The sequence below is a fragment of the Acinonyx jubatus genome, chromosome A2, assembly GCF_027475565.1.
Source record: "Acinonyx jubatus isolate Ajub_Pintada_27869175 chromosome A2, VMU_Ajub_asm_v1.0, whole genome shotgun sequence".
In the NCBI taxonomy this organism is placed as follows: Eukaryota; Metazoa; Chordata; class Mammalia; order Carnivora; family Felidae; genus Acinonyx; species Acinonyx jubatus.
The window spans coordinates 92,272,135-92,290,984 of NC_069383.1; the positions used below are offsets into that span (position 1 = coordinate 92,272,135).

The following is an 18,850-nucleotide window of genomic DNA, read 5'->3' on the forward strand; positions in this document are numbered from 1 at the left end:
TCAATCACTATGAGGACTTTCAGAATTTTACTACAGGGAATTTAAAAGTAAGATCATCAGAGCCCAAAAATGTCTGAATACTTTCTAGAATATTCTAGAATAATCTACTCTGGATTAAGTACTAATTAAGCATGATGAAGTTACCATACTATAGTGCACAAATACAAATATAGTTCATTTTATACCCCAAGTAGTATCTTTTCGGATTTGAAAAACATTATCACAGAAAAAAACATGAAATCTTGATTTCCTGGGTCAGATAATATCCTCAGAGTCTGTCGCCTTTAGATGATGCCTTCTGCCATTAAAGTAATGATTTGCCATTATGTTAACATTAAAAGTACTAGGCCTCGTAGAGACGCCACAATCTTAGTAGAGCCATCTTTCTAGGTTAAAGTTTCTACACAAGTATATGTAGAAACACCTTTCTCAGCATATTCTTCTCTCCTTCTAGTATACGGACAGGGTTAAGGTACCATCCCTCCTTATTGCACTCAAATGACTATAAACTTATCTTTTCTGATGAAAACAAAAAAAAGCCATCAAAATGAGTATGTGCAAATGTAAGATGTTTTTGATGCAAAACTGTTTTCAAAGGGAGACAGAGGGGGTTAAGATACTCTTTGAGTAATACCATTTCTGTATTGCCAACGTAATTGTTTCATTCTTATAAGGTAGAATTACTTGTTCAAACTTCCCCAGATTTTGAAGTTTTACCCAGATTTTGAAATCTGCTAATATTCTACAAAGGACCAAGGTCTTCAAGAATTGATAGCATATGATTTTGTCTATAACATTTAAAAATCCCTGCTGTCAGCACAGAGCCCGCTTCAGATCCTCTGCCCCTGCCGTCTCTCAAAACTAAATAAGTATTTCTTGTTAATGTTTACTTTTGAGAGACAGAGAGAGAGACAGAGCGGGAGAGGGGCAGAGAGAGAGAGGGAGACACAGAATCTGAAGCAGGCTCCAGGCTCCGAGCGGTCAGCACAGACATGGGGCTCAAACTCACGGACCATGAGATCGTGACCTGAGCTGAAGTCAGATGCTTAACCGACCGAGCCACCCAGCTGCCCCACTAAACATTTTTTTAAAAGAAAGTACCCATTTAAGAAAATGTGTATCTTGTGATGGGAGCGGAAGACAGCAGCATTGCACGGTCACCTCACGCTGCTGATGCTAGTGGCACGTAACCGATGGAGCTGATGATGTGACCAACTGTACTTTCCTTTAGTGTTTTAGACAAAAAATAATTCTCACCTGGCCCGCTCAACAAAGTCCAAAAAAGAGCCAATAAGAATTCACTGTAATTGGAAAATGCAAACTGCTTCCTAGTCATGAATGCATTCCTGAACTTGATGCTTCCCAAGGTTAGCCTTCTGGGACGCTAACTGCATCAAGACACCATAAGAGTGATACAGAAAAAATCCAACAGCAGAGACCTAATCAGCTCCACGGGGACCCCCCCGAAAGGAAGACAAAGTTTCAAAGGGTAGAGTGTAAATCCTCAGACAGGTACATCTATAAACCTGAATCACTTCTATCTAACTCCAATCCCTTAAAGCAGGTATTCGGGATCACCCTGCAAAGCAACAGGGCAGTGACTGATCATCTTTTCTGTGGGAAGTCACTGCAATCCAGATGGTGCTGTGTCTGAGTGTGATCCAAGTGCAAGGGAGAAACGTACAAGAACTCACAGCATAAGAACATAAGGAGACGTGGAGAATCTGTTCTCCTGGAGGAGACTGGAGGCCAACATAGTCTATGGGCCTAGATCCAACATTGCTATAGAATTGTCTCTTCTACCTTCATGAATGCAAAGCTCTCTGTGGATATGCTCTACCTGTCTCCCATGGCTTTCTTCTCCAACTCCCTTCTCTCCATCGTCACTTTCAGACAGAACAAGATGGCTATCACAGTAAACGGAGTATCTGTCTCTCTGCACATGACAATGCTTAGTCTTGGGATGAAATTGGAGGCCTTCAGGAATGTGTTCTGATGGAGACTGGTCTACCTGGCTCCATACCTACTGGATTTTTACCACCTATGTTGGTGAGGGACAAAAATAGCATGGATGCAGGGAGACAAACAGTGGGTGCTCGGGTACACACATGGAAGAAAGAAATCTCTGCAATTTGAGATCTGCAAACAGGAACAAACAGGACAAAATGAAACCTGTGATGATCGGGGTGCCTGGGTGGCTCAGTCGATTAACTGTCCGACTTCAGCTCAGGTCATGATCTCAGGGTTCATGAGTTCAAGCCCTGCATTGGGCTCTCTGCTGTCAGCAAGGAGCCCATTTCTCATCCTTTGTTCCCCTCTCTCTGCCCCTCCCCCATTTGTGCTCACTCTCTCTCTCTCTCTCTCTCTCTCTGAAAAATAAACATTAAAAAATAAAAAAGAAACCTGTGATGATCTGACATTACTGACTGTCGTCATCCCAAGGCCACAACATCCTGGGGACACTGGTAGCTCCAGTGACACCAAGAAAATAAAGCTGTGTCCTCACATCATCCCCATGTCCAAACCCCATTTTCCAGAATCTGGTGGTGCAGCCTTCCTCCCACCCCATGGCTAGTATGATCTCCAGATGGGAGGCTTCTAACTGCAGATGGCCCCACGTGTACCTTCCCCTACCTTGACCCTCATGCATGCTCTCTAAAGAGTGATATTCTGTCCAGATATCCAATGGATATTCTGTCCATTCTTATCCAAGCCTTAGAGATACACACAGATAATTTTCTGAAAGAGTTCGTTTCTTTATGCATGTGTCTTTATGCAGCCCATTAAAAGAACAAACACCACAGGGGAGCCTGGGTGGCTCAGTTGGTTAAGCATCCAACTCTTGGTTTCAGCTCAGGTGGTGATCTCACCGTTCGTGAGTTCGAGCCCTGTATCAGGCTCTGCGCTGAAAGCATGGAGCCTGCTTGGGATTCTCTCTCTCTCCCTCTCTGCCCCTCCCCTGCTCTCTGTCTCTCAAAATAAATAAACTTAAAAAAAAGAAGGAATAGCAGAAATCTAATCATGTTTCTCAACTTTTTCCTCATTATCATCTCCCTTAAGGAGCTATTTTAGACCTATTTTTCCTCATCACACACCCCCACGAAATTTCAATACCATAGATACACTATGTATCTATTTACGTGATATACACAGTTTTTTTCACCCACAAAGAACCATTTTCCACCCTCTTGGGGGAGATATAATCCCTCTTGAGAATGCATGATCTTGAAGCATGCAACAATTGAAATAATTGTGCGGGAGGTATCTGAACCACTGTTTCTCTAATACTATACCAATACTATAAATCACCACAAACAGCATCTTTCCTTTAGATCGATAATCTGTATCGAAGAGCTCCAGACCAGCAACGTCTTCATCTCCTGAGATTACGACTGAAGCACAAAGCTTCTTCCTGTAGTGCCTCCTGCCTCTTCGTTCGCCCATCACAAGAGAGCCTACAGAATCAGCAGTGCCACCCCCAGGTTGGCATGCCAACCCCGAAGAAAGAAGTTCACAGACACAGTCAACCCATTTCTCCCTCCGAAAACTAGAAAACTGTACTCACCTCTTGCCGCTTGAAGTTCTGGACATATTCTTCAAACTGCTCATCTTTTGTCTCATCAGCTTTCCCAAGCTTCTGAAGGACCTAGTTTGCAAAGGAAACAAAAACGGTTTGATTTAACAGTGTCTTCGAATAATAGGCAGGGCAAGGCTCTTGTTTTGCTCTCTTGAGATGTCACTCAACATAGCTAGTGTTTCTGTTCTGGAAGCATCTTGGCTCGCTGGGTTCTGGGTGATCAGACTGGGATTTTAGCCACAGTTCCGCTGCTCACAGGCTGAGCAAATGCTACATTGCATGTATCGATTTATACATGTTTCCTCCAGTAAGCTGTACATTACTGAAAGGCTGTGCCTTGTCTTGTCCAATCTGGCACGATGCTTGATACGTAACAGGTACGCAGATGTTTATGAAACAGTGAACCAAAGTTATTCTACTAGACACTTAGCCTACTTTTGAGGGATGGTATTAGAATTACTGGAGCCAGGCACAAGGCAAATTCTCCCCCACCACCTTCGAATATGCCCTTCAACTCATAAAATGCTCAGTGATGTCCTGGAATATGCAAAGCCCCCTGCTAAGCACTAGGATCCAGAAATGTAAAGATGAATGAAACCAGGCCCCAGTACTTAATCTTGAGAAACACAGAGTCCAGTGATGTAAACAAGGCAGGTTCACAAGTAACAAATCAGAGACCATGGGTCACAGGCAACATGAAGGGTTAACAGTATTGTGAGCAATATCCCTTAGGAGGAGCCGAGGTTACCAGGGAATGCTCTGCCGAGCTGACTCAAACTGTGCTGGAAATGCCAGCAGACAGGAATGTGGCAGACTGCATTCCCACCAAGGAAGGAGCCTCTGCAGAGATCACTGGAAAAATCATTACATATTGTGGGACTGGGCAGGAGTGGTTCCATCTTCCCGGAGCACAGGATTGGGTAACAGGAGAAGGTGCTCTCACAGACACAGCAGAGAGTTACCTGGGCATAGAGCAGAAGGATCCTGAGAACCACACCTGGGTTCCCTACTCAGTAGTCCCACGTGTAGTATCTAAAACACCAAGTCATTCGAGAATAAAAAAAAAAAAAAAAAAGAAAAAGAAAAAAAACCCAAAAAACAAAAACATAAGAAACCCCCACGAACACTGCCTTAATGAGTTGAAAATTATTTACATGACAATGTTATCTTTAACTTTTGAAAAACTGTAAGAACGGGATCAACTTAGAAGTGTTGTGTAAATGCAAGACAGTGTCACTATTATTTTTATGACTGCTGTTAGAGCAAAGCAAAATCACACAGGTCCCACGTGCAGAAGAAGGAACTTCAACGACATAGGGATTCTGGGCCTTGTTACAAGACCTCTTCCCATCCACCCCCAGATCTGCATTCTAAAGCAAAATAACTTAAGAAAGAAGAAGTTGCAGGGTGCCTGGGGGGCTAAGTGAAGGGTCTGGCTCTTGGTTTTGACTCAGGTCATGATTTCACGGTTTGTGAGCCTGAGTGCCACACTGGGCTCCGCGTGGACCATGGTGCCTCCTTGAGATTCTGTTTCTCTCTCCCTCTGCCCCATGTGGACACACGCACTCTCTCCCTCTAAATAAATAAACTTAAAAAAAATTATTTTAATGAATAATTTTTAAAAAAAGAAATGATTTTTAAAAAAAGTGCTTGCTTGCTTCTTTATTCCATCTACCTTTTAAAAAGTTTTCATTTTAGGAGCGCCTGGGTGGCTCAGTCGGTTAAGTGGCCGACTTCGGCTCAGGTCATGATCTCGCAGTCTGTGAGTTCAAGCCCTGCGTCGGGCTCTGTGCTGACAGCTCAGAGCCTGGAGCCTGTTTCAGATTCTGTGTCTCCCTCTTGCTGACCCTCCCCTGTTCATGCTCTGTCTCTCTCTGTCTCAAAAATAAATAAAAACGTTAAAAAAAATTTTTTTTTTTAAAATAAAAAGTTTTCATTTTAGGAGTGCCTGGGTGGTTCAGTCGCTTAAGTGTCCGATGCTTGATTTCAGCTCAGGTCTGTGAGATCGAGCCCCACGTCGGGCTTCATGCTAACAGCACAGAGCCTGCTTAGGATTCTCTCTCTCCCTCTCTCTGCTCCTTCCCAACTCATGCTCACTCTCTCACTCGCTCTCTCTCTCAAAAATAAATAAACTTAAAAAAATTTATTTTTCATTTTAAAGTCAAGTCTCCCAAATGACCTGTGTCCACACACATAAACACTAAAACTAACAGGGGAAAGGTACCTAGCATTTACTATGTGATCTTTCCCCCTAATTCTTAAAATTTACTATTTCATAAATGTTTGGCTCCCCTAGAGTAGTTGAGCCTTTGAAAAGAAGCAACGCCTCATGTAATGTCAGCAGTTCACAAAAGCCACGAAAAGCTGTCAGTCTTCTGAGCAGGCAACCTCGGCCCCCCACCCACTGTCCGCGCAGTGCAAAGGCACTGTGGTCTCAGCAGCGGGAGAAAAGAGACTGATGTTCATCGAGTCTCCGCTACGTGCCTGAAACCAGAGAAAGTGATTTACCTGTCACGTCTTTCGTTCTCACAACACCCCTAGCTACATCTTATTTTACACACATGACAGCTGAGGAAACAGGAACACATAGTTAAGTGGCCTACTGGAGACTCTCCGGAAAATCCCCTTTTTGAGGTCTGGCACCCCTATCCCCACTCACAGAGAGCCTCTTCCTTCTTATGGGAAGCAAATGGGACTTACATATCCTAACTCTTCATTCTCACGTTCTCACCTGAGATTCCTGAAGGCCACTGTACCCTAAGAAAGACACAGCTTCGAGGGTGCGTATCTACAATTGTGAAAGGGATTTTTCACAGACCCTCTCCTGAAAGTCTGTTATTTAAATTTTATTTTCTTTTTTCTTTTTATTTTTCAACGTCTTTTATTTATTTTTGGGACAGAGAGAGACAGAGCATGAACGGGGGAGGGGCAGAGAGAGAGGGAGACACAGAATCGGAAACAGGCTCCAGGCTCCAAGCCATCAGCCCAGAGCCTGACGCGGGGCTCGAACTCACGGACCGTGAGATCATGACCTGGCTGAAGTCGGACGCTTAACCGACTGCACCACCCAGGCGCCCCTATTTTCTTTTTTAAAAAATGTTTGTTTCTTTTTTTTATTTTGAGAGAAACAGAGACACAGCATGAGCGGGGGAGGGACAGAGAGAGGGAGGGAGACACAGAATCCGAAGCAGGCTCCAGGCTCCGAGCTGTCAGCACAGAGCCCAGTGCAGGGCTCGAACTCACAAACCGTGAGATCATGACCTGAGCCAAAGTTGGACGCTTAACCGACTGAGCCACCCAGGTGCCCCGTGTTATTTAAATTTTAAATCATAGTGCCTTGCAATCTGTATTTCTAGAAATTGTAGAGTATAATGAAAATAGAAAAAATAACCACAAAAACTGTTCCTAGGTGCCAAGAGAGATGGAATTATGATTGGACAATACTATAATCCCACACTCTCTCTTCTACTGAAAGTAATAAGGGACCCAGACCTCTCTGGGTCACAGCACACCCACATCTTGATGGCAGCAGCCACAGAGTGGAGACAGAAAAGGCATGGGACAGGGACAAGAAAGGATCTGGCCTTTGCTGAGAACCTTCTCCAAGCCATTCACTACGTTAGGGAATTCTGTCTCTTATTTCAGCTGATTCTCACAGGAGCCAGCTCATCCTATTTTAAATCTAAAAAAAATGTTTTTAATGTTTATTTCTTAGTCTGCAGACACAGAGAGTGAGAGGGGGAGGGACAGAGAGAGAGGGAGACACAGAATCTGAAGCAGGCTCCAGGCTCTGAGCTCTCAGAACAGAGCCCGATGCAGGACTCGAACCCACAAACCATGAGATGATGACCTGAGCCAAAGTTGGACACTTAACAGACAGAGCCACCCAGGTACCCCTCATCCTATTTTAATTTCATCAACAGCATAAACTTAGGGTCACAAATACATGGGGAGGAGATCTCACATATTGGACATCTCACATGAGGAGAATCAGGATTCACAAAAAGACCTTCTCTAACAAGAAGAAACTCAACAGGGATAAAACTTTCGGTCAGAAATACAATTATACAAGGACTGAATGTATGTTTTCGACTTTCAACCGACAAGCAACAGAATGGATGCTAGAAACACATGATGGGTGCCATTCAGGAGAAAGAAGGGATGACCTCAGCAGACAGTCTGTACGTGTCGACAAAGGGCTCTCAGGCTGCACCAGTAGGCATGAGAGCAACTGACAGAACAGGCCCAAAAGTTCCTCTCGGCTGGACAAGCTGGGCAACACATAAATTCACAGTCATCCTGGAGCCAGCTAGAGTCCCCAGAAAGGTAGAGAGAATTGACACCCTGAGGTAAGAGGAATATGTGATATAATTGGGGGTATTAACAGGGAGCAACGGAGACCAGAAGGAAGAGAGTGTAATTGTCTTCAAATATCTGAAGGATCATCACAGTAAAGACCAGACTTGTTCCATCCGAAACCAAGATCGAGAACTAGCATTGGTAGGTAAAAGCTATGTATATATAAAAAAAAATTTTTTGTACTAACACATTTTTCATGGTTTTCTGGAAATGAAATAGTTTTTTGGGAGACGTAATGAGCTCACTGTCCTAACAGCAATCTGAGCTTAACCAATAGATAGAGGTGCCAGAGAAGAGATTTACTCATCAAACAGGGGGACAAAATAATATATATTAAGTTTATTTATTTTGAGAGAGAGAAATCTCCAGAGAGGGGCAGAGAGAGGGGAAGAGAGAGAATCCCAAGGAGGCTCCACACCATCAGTGCAGAGCCCAACGCAGGGCTCGAACCCAAGAACCATGAGATCGGAATGTGAGCCAAAACCAAGAGTGGAAGCTTAACTGACTGAGCCACCCAGGCGCCCCTGAAATAAGTATCTTCTCATTCAAATTCAGATTCTAATTTCAGATATCACCTAATTCTCGAATCTATAATGAACTGTATCAAGTTTGACATTTTCCCTACAAAAGAACATAAATCACAGTCAAGAGTAGGCAGAGAAGGAAGTCCATACACTCCTATCTCCAACTGAAGAGAAGACAGACTTACTGAAGACTGTGTGCCCAACCATGCAGGGGGCTGCAGAAAGGCGAGCCAGTTCTAGGCACCGTGAGTGTGGTATGCTGAGGCGCGAGGTGAGGGGAACCGGGGTAGACGAAGCTAGCGTGGGAGGTGGATGACAGATGACAGAGAGGTTTATTAGTCTGCAAGACTCAAGAGTTTCATTTTCTCCTGCAGACCGTGGCGAGCCAATGATGCTTTTCCTTGGAGGGAGCCACCTGCATGGATTTGTGCAGCCTGGAGACAGTGGTAAGGACAGATGAGAAGAGAGCAAGACTCTTTGTAAAAGTGGGACCAGTTAAGAGACTACACGGTCCAGGCAATGCCACTGAGCCTGAGTGAGAAAACACACTGGGAAGACACTTAAAAAGCACAATCTGGGACACCTGGGTGGCTCAGTCAGTTAAGCGTCCGACTTTGGGTCAGGTCATGATCTTGCAGTTCACGGGTTCGAGCTCCGCATCGGGCTCTGTGCTGACAGCTCAGAGCCTGGAGCCTGCTTCGGATTCTGTGTGTGTGTCCCTCTCTCCCTCTCTCTCTCTCTCTCTCTCTCTCTCTCTCTCTCTGCCCCTCCCCACTCGTGCTCTCTGTCTCTCAAAAATAAATAAATATATTTTTTTTAAAAAGTGCAATCCACACTACACTTGTTGGCTTACAAGATGGACAGGGTGGGGACAGAGAAGATGCACAGATGACCTCAGGTTTCTGCCGCTGAGAACCAGGGACCTAGGCTGTGGCGAAGGCTCCAGGGAGGGGGATGGTTTTGATGCAGGATTAGGAAAGGTCAGAACCAGAAACACGCAACAGGACCTGTGGATGGAAGCGATGGCTCAGCTGGAAAACAAACATGAAGAGTCTTGTGATTTTTCTCCCAGTAACTGAAAATATCCATTAACCTGACCAGTTTGGCACCATTGACGTTCACGTTACAGGGCGATTACTATACATTCACGGATCTGATACTCAGGCTCTGACAACATGAGCCACCTTCCACGCACAGGCAAATGGCAGACAATGTTGTGCCTCATGCGTTTTGCTTCAGGACTTCGGTCTTTCACCTCACAGCTTATTTCATCTGCACTGACACCTTACTGTTTTGAAACAACAGGATTTTGTTATTTTGTCGCTGCTGTTTTCGAATGCAAAATTACATCTTAAGTTGAATAAGCATTTTCAAACTGCCTTTCCTTTCGATGAGATTCTGAAGCATCCCTCTATGGCTGACTGTGTCACCCTCCCCTCTCAGGCCTGAGTTCAGAAGTTCTGATGTGATCGTGAAAAGACACCATGACATGGACAAATTAAAAATTAAACAGGAAGGAAAAGCGGGAATATGGTAGCTTGGAGTATTTCCACAAGTAAACCCTATCTCAGTGTCTCCTAAAGCAGTTAGTAATGGTTTGCCTGGGCTGCTCCAAAGACATGAATCTCACATTGTTTTTATTTTATTTTATTTTTTTTAGGTTTATTTATTTTGAAAGAGAGAGCAGGGGAGGGGCAGAGAGAGAGGGAAAGAGAGAGAATCCCAAGCAGGCTCTGCACTGTTAGTGCAGAGCCCAATGTGGGGCTCGAACTCACAAACCATGAGATCATGACCTGAGCTGAACAAAGTTGGACGCTTAACCAACTGAGCCACCCAGGCGCCCCTTAAATTCTTTTTAAGAGCAATTCTCTAGAGCAATTGCTCCTGAAGTGCCCAAGTAATGTCTCTAGAAATTCAGAACTCTCTGATTTAGGCAGTCAAGGAGAGAACCGCCTAATTTAGCCTTCTCTGAACAAGGAGGCACCCCTCTCTCCACACTCTATGTATTTATAAAAAAGAAGAGCACATAAAATCACGTATACACTATCCACTGAATCCAGGAGGCAACTACATGGGATGACCATGGTCTCTTCTCGTCTGGATAAGACATGGAGAGTTGGGTCTTTCGCCCCTGCCCATGTACAGAGGATTCATTCACTCATCTGTCCGGATACCCACATGTCCATGTGCACATTCAGAAAGCATTTACCAAGTGCTCACTCTGGCCCTGTGCCAAGTTCCATAAGGACTTCCAAGGACTGGAAGGAGGCCATCAGGTACATGACAATGCAGGGTATTTGCTTGTGCTGGTATCCTATGAGCAGACACTGCACTGTTGGCCAAACTTCAGGGTACTAGATCTCTGACTTCTTGCTAGGTATATTCAAAGACTTAAAGCAGCAGCTTTAATGTGCTCTAACTTGAGAGGAACAAGATGAATCATCCTTTGGAGTGTTCCTGTCAAGGTCCTGTATTTTGCCCTCTATCTGGTCTTTTATAGATTTATGTCTGCGTCATTACAACATCCACTCCTTGCTCTGGCAGATTTTAATACATTAGCCATTATGGCATCAAAGTCTCTCAGAGGCTGGCATGAGCCTTCCTCTCATTCTGGGAAACACTTTTGAGGAGATAAGCAAAAATAGGTGAGAGAGGGAATGTTCACAGCCTTCTGTCCATTTGAGTGACCTTCAGACTTAAAAAATTTGAGAATGACATGTAGTAGAGATAAAGTATAAATCTCAGACACAAGCAGGTTTATCCTAGGTGTGACAGAGCCAAGTGAGAATTAGAACACAATGGAGGAAAGAAAGTTCAGGGGCCTGGAAGGGAAACAGAGGTAAGTGAGAAGGGACCTCAGAATGCAGTTGCAGGGAGGACCAGCCGAAGCTGTTTTCACTCATGTATCAACCAACCTGGTCAGGTACCAGGCTCCCAAAGTCTGCTTTCTTCCATCCTTCCCCATCTCTAAAGTCGAGGACATCTTAGTGCTCCAACTTAAAAACAATAATTATTGGTGGGGGAAAAAAAACAGCTTAAGGAATACTGATCAAGGGAAGACGAATGGACATTCGCCCTGGCATTCGACATCCTGCTCTCTTCTAGGTGCCTGGGTTGGCCATCCTTGTCTCAGAGCTACCCTTCCAGGAAACCTGATACCTCCAGTACCCGACCCAGAATACAACATTTATACCAAAATTCAGTGACAAAGAAGTTTATTAAAGCCTTCAAATCATCCTGAAACTCTGAAGGGGGTCTTCCTTCCTCGGCCCCCTTCAGGGACATACCAATATTGCACAGAATAATACAATGACCCTCTAACCTTGTTCTACTATTTAAATGAATCCTCATGCCCCTCAGCTAGGGGGAGATATTCCTCCATTTACCACTGGCCAGATGTTCGAGAGAATGCTTGTCTGCTAAAATGTTGGCAATCCACCTGTAGAAGAGCCCCTGCAAATGTGTGTAGTTATGGAAGCTCTGCACCCAGGCAATTCACCAGGACGCAGTTCTGTTCCTGGTTCCTTTCTACGCACTCTTCAGACAGTCTTTGTGACCTCAGCTACCCATCATACCAGCAAAAGATGAGTCAGCAATGCAAAAACACTGACCCGCAGTAAAATCATGAAAGATGTTGACTTAGGTAGAACAAAAAGTTCACAAAACCCTACCAGGGATTTCAACTGGGACTGTAAATTCCTAAATCAAGAGGGGGCTGTTGGGGCCGATGGGCAGGATACAGAGAAAAAGGAGTACAGAGAGGAAAGGACATGTTCTTGTTCTCCCTCCTCTTGTGAAAATGTCCCACACGAATAATTCCATAATCCCTGATTTATTTGCTATCATCTATGTAAATGTAAAATACATCAACCCTCGTTCTATACGCATTCGATCTAAAAATGAGTTTAATTTTACCAACAACCTTGTGAGTCAGGTTACAATGATTATCTCCATTTTGCCAATGAGAACACTGAAAATTGGAGTAACTGACCGCAGTGATAGAGTTCTTTGTAATGGACCCAGGACTCAAAGCAGACAGCGTGATGCCAGAGTCAGCGTCTCACCTAGTGGTGAGAAAATCCATACTTTTTTTTTTCAGTTTGTTTGTTTGTTTACTTAGAGCACACATGTGCACGTGAGCAGGCAAGGGGCAGAGAAAGAGGGAGAGAGAGAGAGAATCCCAAGCAGGCTCTGCACGGTCAGCACAGAGTCCGACGTGGGGCTTGAACTCACACACCGTGAGATCATGACCTCGAATGAAATCAAGAGTCAGACATTTAACAGAGTAACCTACCCAGGCACCCCAAGAAGATCCACACTTTTATTAAATGAAAGCCATCTGACACCATCTCCATCCAAAATAGGTTATCATATTTATCCATAAACGCTGAGTGACGGTCACAGTTTCTACACAACGTGTTCTCCCCATTCTACCCTCACTTAGACAGAAACCGTCCAATTTGCCTCTGACTCGCAAAAGGCCTGGGGGAACATTACCTCCTTGTAAAATCAGGACACAAAGAGTGAGTCACCAGAGCAGGAAGTGGGACAGAAACACTGACAACACAACCTTACCAGATTCCACAGATGTCAAGACAAGATCATTCCATTAGGACAAGTGACAAGCTCCCAGGGAAAGAAGGATCCAGGTCCTCTCTTACACCTGCTCTGACCCTACAGCACTGAAGGGCCACCACTCGCCCTCATGAGCTCCTTGGAGCCCGTAATCTTGGCTTCACAAAACATATTTTCACCAAATGCTGCCAACTTCCCTCTCATTCTGGCAACACGGTCTACATACCCAAGTGTATTGCGAACTAATTAGATATCATAGGAAAGATTTTTGGAAGCTTTGCTCTACCTTATCAACAATCTTTCTCCAGGATTTCAGGAGGTGAATTGAAAGGTTGAGATGGGCAGATTAGGGTATAGCTGGAAAAAGAAAAAACAGAAAACACTCACTAAGGCAGTGTGTTGAGACTCTGGACTATAATCGTTGGAAATGGATGGGACTGAGAGCCTTGTCTCTGTGGGACTTTGGGATAATTGCTTCTCTGCTTTGTACCCCATGGGGATGAGGACCAAAGTCAGAATAAGAATGTCTGCTTCCTTTCTACTCTGCAGGGATGTTCTAAGTTTATGTAGTGTAAGTCTGTATAAAGCTGGGATTTGGTTTTCAGCTACCCTTTTGATTTACCATGTTCTTATAAAACAGTGTTTCCCAAAGAGTGTTCCATGGGACATAATCTCAGAAATCTCTACACAAAAAAATAAAAAAGTAAAAAAATAAAAATCCAGGGCCAAGTCTACTTGAAAGATAACCAAATACTATATATCTCTCAGTAGAGTATCAAAGAATATTGTTAAAGGTTAAAAAAGAGGAAATCACAATGCACCCTAAAAAATACAAATGAACATGGGCAAAGATTATTTTTTAACTCAGTATTTAATGAGAGAATAGGTAAGATGTTCCAGTTCCAGGAAGAATTCACAGAACCCACATATATAGGCAATAAAGAATGCTGAATGAGGGGCGCCTGGGTGGCGCAGTTGGTTAAGCGTCCGACTTCAGCCAGGTCACGATCTCACAGTCCGTGAGTTCGAGCCCCGCGTCGGGCTCTGGGCTGATGGCTCAGAGCCTGGAGCCTGTTTCCGATTCTGTGTCTCCCTCTCTCTCTGCCCCTCGCCCGTTCATGCTCTGTCTCTCTCTGTCCCAAAAATAAATAAACGTTGAAAAAAAAATTTTAAAAGAATGCTGAATGAATGAAAAATACATTGGACCTTAGTCAACTGCACCCTTCCAATGTAATTCCTAAAGCTTACACAATTTCCTTTTTTTAAAAATGTTTATTTATTCTGAGTGACAGAGAGAGAGAAAGAGAATATGCACAAGCAGGGTAAGGACAGAGAGAAAGTGACAGACAGGGAGAAAGAGAGAGAGAGAGAGAGAGAGAGAGAGAGACTCTCAAGCAGGCTCCATGCTCAGCACAGAGCCCGACATGGGGCTCGATCCCACAACCATGAGATCACGAACTGAGCCAACATCAAGAGTCAGATGCTTAACTGACTGAGCTACCCAGGCACACCCATGATCTTCCGTTATAAGCATATTAAAGGTTTTAAGAAGTCCTGCAATAAAACAATACTGTGTAACATTATTCAACCCTGTGTTTCCCATGTGGATTTGTTAACTTCTTATAAGGTTACTATTTACTGGAGCACAATTTAGGGAACAGTTTCTGGTCTCTGCATCATATGGATTTGTCTGATCTTCACTACAAAAACAGGTAAGGAATTACATGTGAATGAAAAATCCCTTGGTCATTTGTAAGAAGGTTCTCTGTCTTCCTACCTGCCTGCTCTAGAGAGAAAATAATCAAATTTAATAGAGGAAGGAATTCGGGAATTCTTGATTGATTTGCTCAGGTGTAAGCTCCATTAGCATGTGAATTCTCTGGTTTGGGAGAAGTCCTAAGGGAAAAGAGGGCTAAAATGTTCCCTGTGGGTAGGAACAAAGTGACAGGAGGCAGCATATCAAAGTGACAAAGAGGGTGCTGGGTTTGAAGGATAGAGGGATAGAAGCTGGCATCCCACCCTGCCCTTTGGAATCTGCCCTGGGCAAGGCTCTTCATCTTTCTATAGTAGTATGCTCATCTGTAAACTAAGGAGAATACTCGTACCTAACTCGGTGTATGGTGTGAAAATTAAATGGTAATACATGTAAAAAAAAAAACTTTTTTTTTTAGAGAGAGAGAGAAAGCGTGTGCAAGTGAGGGAGAGGGGAGGGAGAGAGAGAGCTAGGGAGAGAGAATCACAAGCAGGCTCCATACTCGGCATGGAGCCTGATGCAGGGCTGGATCCCACAACCCTGAGATCATGGCCAGAATCAAGAGTCAGGGTGCTCAACCGACTGAGCCACCCAGGTGCCCCACATACACGTAAAACTTTTATTTCAATGTCCAGCAATAAGCGCTTAAGAAGGTTAGCTATTACAATTATAACACACAACACTGAACAATCTTGAAGTACCTGATGGTAGGGGCTTGCGGATGACTTCTGAGGCACACATCTATCTTGAGATCCTACGACTCTATCGCTACTCCCTGGAGGCAACTTTCCCTTTCTTTGATGAAGATACACATACAGGAACAATCACAACTACACAGAGTCTCTCCAATTGAGACCTGAAGAGTGAGTAACATGTAGAAAGGCTGTTGGTCTCCCTTGAGAATACAGATGACCATGGCCTCCCTCTAGGCAAGGGGGCTCTTTATCCGGTCCATAGATAGATTCCAAGGTGTCCATGATGACCTGAAATTACATGCCTAATACAATATGAATGTGTCTTTTATTCAGAGGGTTCATGGCTTCCCTCAGATGAAGAACCACTGCTCTGAATTATAAGAAACAGCACAAGCACAGCAGAAAAACAATAAGGACAAAAGTCAAATGAAACAGGACCCCACTTGATCACCATTGAGACCTGGATGACCTCTGCAAACCTTTTAACTTCATTAAGCCATAGTTTCCCCATCTTTAGAACAGGGAGCATGCCAATTCTGGGGAGATTAAATGAGAACACAAGCAAAAGAGCCTAATTGATGCCTGACTCCAAAAGGTGCTTTTTAGTAAGGGTTAATTCTTTTTCTTCTTTGATTTAACATCCTCACCCTAAACCACAGTGTAAAACAGCAGACAGGGAGCATGGATTTCATGCAATCTAACTTGCTCATCTAACAGATGAGAATCTGAGAAAAGTGTATTGCCAATGTCACATCTTCAGACTTCTAGGATACAGAGGGATCTTTTACGGTTAATGACACACTGTGAAGACTATGGAACCATCTTTATTGACAGCATGGTTTGCTAGCTGTTATTTTTCTGAAGCTCAGTAAACACTTCTTGGGCAATTCTCTAACTCCAAGAAACACATATGTGTCAGCAACATTGCCAAGGCAACCAAGAGTAGCCTAGGGTAGCTGTCTAGGTTCCTAGAAACTGTCTTCATTAGCAACTCCTCCATATTACTGAAGCATCTGAGGAGAGTTTTAGAGCAGCAGGAAATAGAATTCTTCTGTGTGACTCTCGTTCATATCAGAAGACCAAATGCCACCATCCGATGTGCTACTGCAAATCCTGAATCAGGAAAATCTTTGCCTGGGGAATGAGGGTGGAATTTGGGCTACTATCAAGAGTAGCTCACTTTTCTCCATTTTGGTTTTATATTTTTAAGACCAAAAATTATTTAAAAGTGCAGCATGTTCGGGGCACCTGGGTGGCTCAGTTGTTAAGCGTCCAACTTCAGCTCAGGTCACAATCTCACAGTTCGTGAGTTTGAGCCCCATGTCAGGCTCTGTGCTTGACAGCTCAGAGCTGGGAGCCTATTTCACATTCTATATCTCCCTCTCTCTGCCTTTCACCCACTTGTGCTCTGTGTGTCTCTCTCTTAAAAATATATAAACATTAAAAAAATTTTTTTAATAAAATAAAAAAAGTGTAGCACGTTCTGTTGGAAAGAATGGTATGACCACAATCCTCACCATGAGGTCCCCATTGCAGTCCTGCCTGGGATCACTGAGTGATATGAGGAAGGCCAATCGGCATGTTAAGCAAACTTGCCTCCTTTTTTATTAAATGGTGCCCTTTGGTAACTTGCCTCTCCCTGGCTTGCAAACACATTGCGAATAAAGAAAAAGAGAAAGGCTACAGGGTATTTAGGAAACATCTCAAAGCATGGTATGCATAATCTCAGACAGCAGTACCACCAAAATACCACAGGTTTTTAAATGGTCCCCAAGCTGTGCAGTATACCCCAAATGCCAGGCTCACCATCACCAAGGATTTTAGATGCATCCAACAGGATGTGTGGCCAGAAGGCAATTTCACAGTGGTTTCTAACTTTAATGTTTATTGATCCAAAAGTAAGAATAATATGATTTTAAAAACCCAAATTTTGTACAAATTGCAGGTTTGAATGGAAGTTTTAAAAAAAAGGCAATCGCTAATAGACTGAAAACCAAATGGTACTTTCTCTGGAAATGAGTCCTGACATAGAGGTAGACACGGTGTTTTCAGTTCAGTTTGTTCCTTGTTTTCTAAGGATTTGTGCTCAAGAAGGAATTCTCAGTGCCCTCATAACCTTTCTTTAAAGAGGACTGGAACAGCGGGGCAACATAAGGTACTGGGGATACTTGAATGAGAAAGAGGCTGTTCCTTGTAGCTGCCTACGGGCTGCCTGTATCAGAGCATGGCCTCTTGCTCCCAGCCACTCAGAGTTGAAAATACTTCTCAATGCAGAACATGCAATCACCACAAGCAAAGAGATAATAAGCAAAGAAAAAAGTAAATCATGCAGTCCTAATAATTTTTGTACACGTTTCTATAGTTTGATTTTATGCAATGATTTTCAGTTTTCTGTAGCCATTTTTAAAGTCTGATCAGCATGAAGGAAATTTACTAAGGAAGAGAAAGCACAGTTTTATAGAAAGCCTGCTCTTCAGATTTGGAGTTTCTTGAGCTGGAATCACCCTGTTCCTATGGTGAACATGGATATTTTATAACATGGTGGGCAAACTGCATGAGCTTTTAAAAGCAAATCAGCACTGTGCTAACACAGTAGGCTGCTTTGGGTTATATCACCAGACCCTTACCTGACATTTAGGAATACTTTAGGGGGATGTTTTTAGAAACACAGTCTGATGGAGTGAGAATTATTACATGATAGAATGGGTGGGAAGAACACAATTGTCTTCTGGAGACCCTGAGTGATAGTCACAGAATACCTGCACTCATGAAAAGAGGCTTCTGCAGTAGCTTTTCACTAGCTGTTCACACCATCGGTAAATACAGTAGTCCCCGTACCCCTGTACCCACAGTTTCACTTTCTGCAGTGGCCAACCACAGGCTAGAAGCAGATGATCTTCTTCTGACATATTGTCAGAAGGTCACTCGTATGCTACGTCACCACGCCTATGTCATTCCTCTTCCTTCATCTCATCCCGTAGGCATTTTATCATCCACACCATCACAATTAGAAGGGTGAGTACTCTGTAATATTTTGAAAAAGAAAGACCACATTCATATAACTTTTATTGCAATTATTAGAATTGTTCTATTTTATCAGGTTAGTGTTGTTGCTCTCTTACTGTAACTAATTTATAAGTTAAACTCTATCAAACGTATGTATGCATAAAGAAAAACAGAGTCTGTACAGGGCTTCTTGGTATTATCTGCGGTTTTAGGCATGCCCTGGGGTTAAGGGGGGGGACTACTGTACTTGCAGACACTTCCCTGACCCATACTCTGCATGTACCCCTCCAGATCCACACTCTGCCCTTGTCACCCTGCCCAGTGCTCCGGGAACTGGATCCCCAGGGGCTCCATCCTGCCC

At 43.7% G+C, this 18,850-nt stretch overlaps 1 protein-coding gene across 2 annotated transcripts in view; it reads right to left on the reverse strand.

Moving 5' to 3' along the window:
- AMPH (amphiphysin) overlaps positions 1-18,850 on the reverse strand; it is a 248,408-nt gene that overhangs the window by 135,953 nt on the left and 93,605 nt on the right. For both annotated transcript variants that reach the window (XM_027071625.2, XM_027071623.2), the window contains exon 2: positions 3,566-3,646. In XM_027071625.2, coding sequence (XP_026927426.2) covers positions 3,566-3,646 — 81 coding nt within the window. The remainder of the gene's footprint in view (positions 1-3,565; positions 3,647-18,850) is intronic.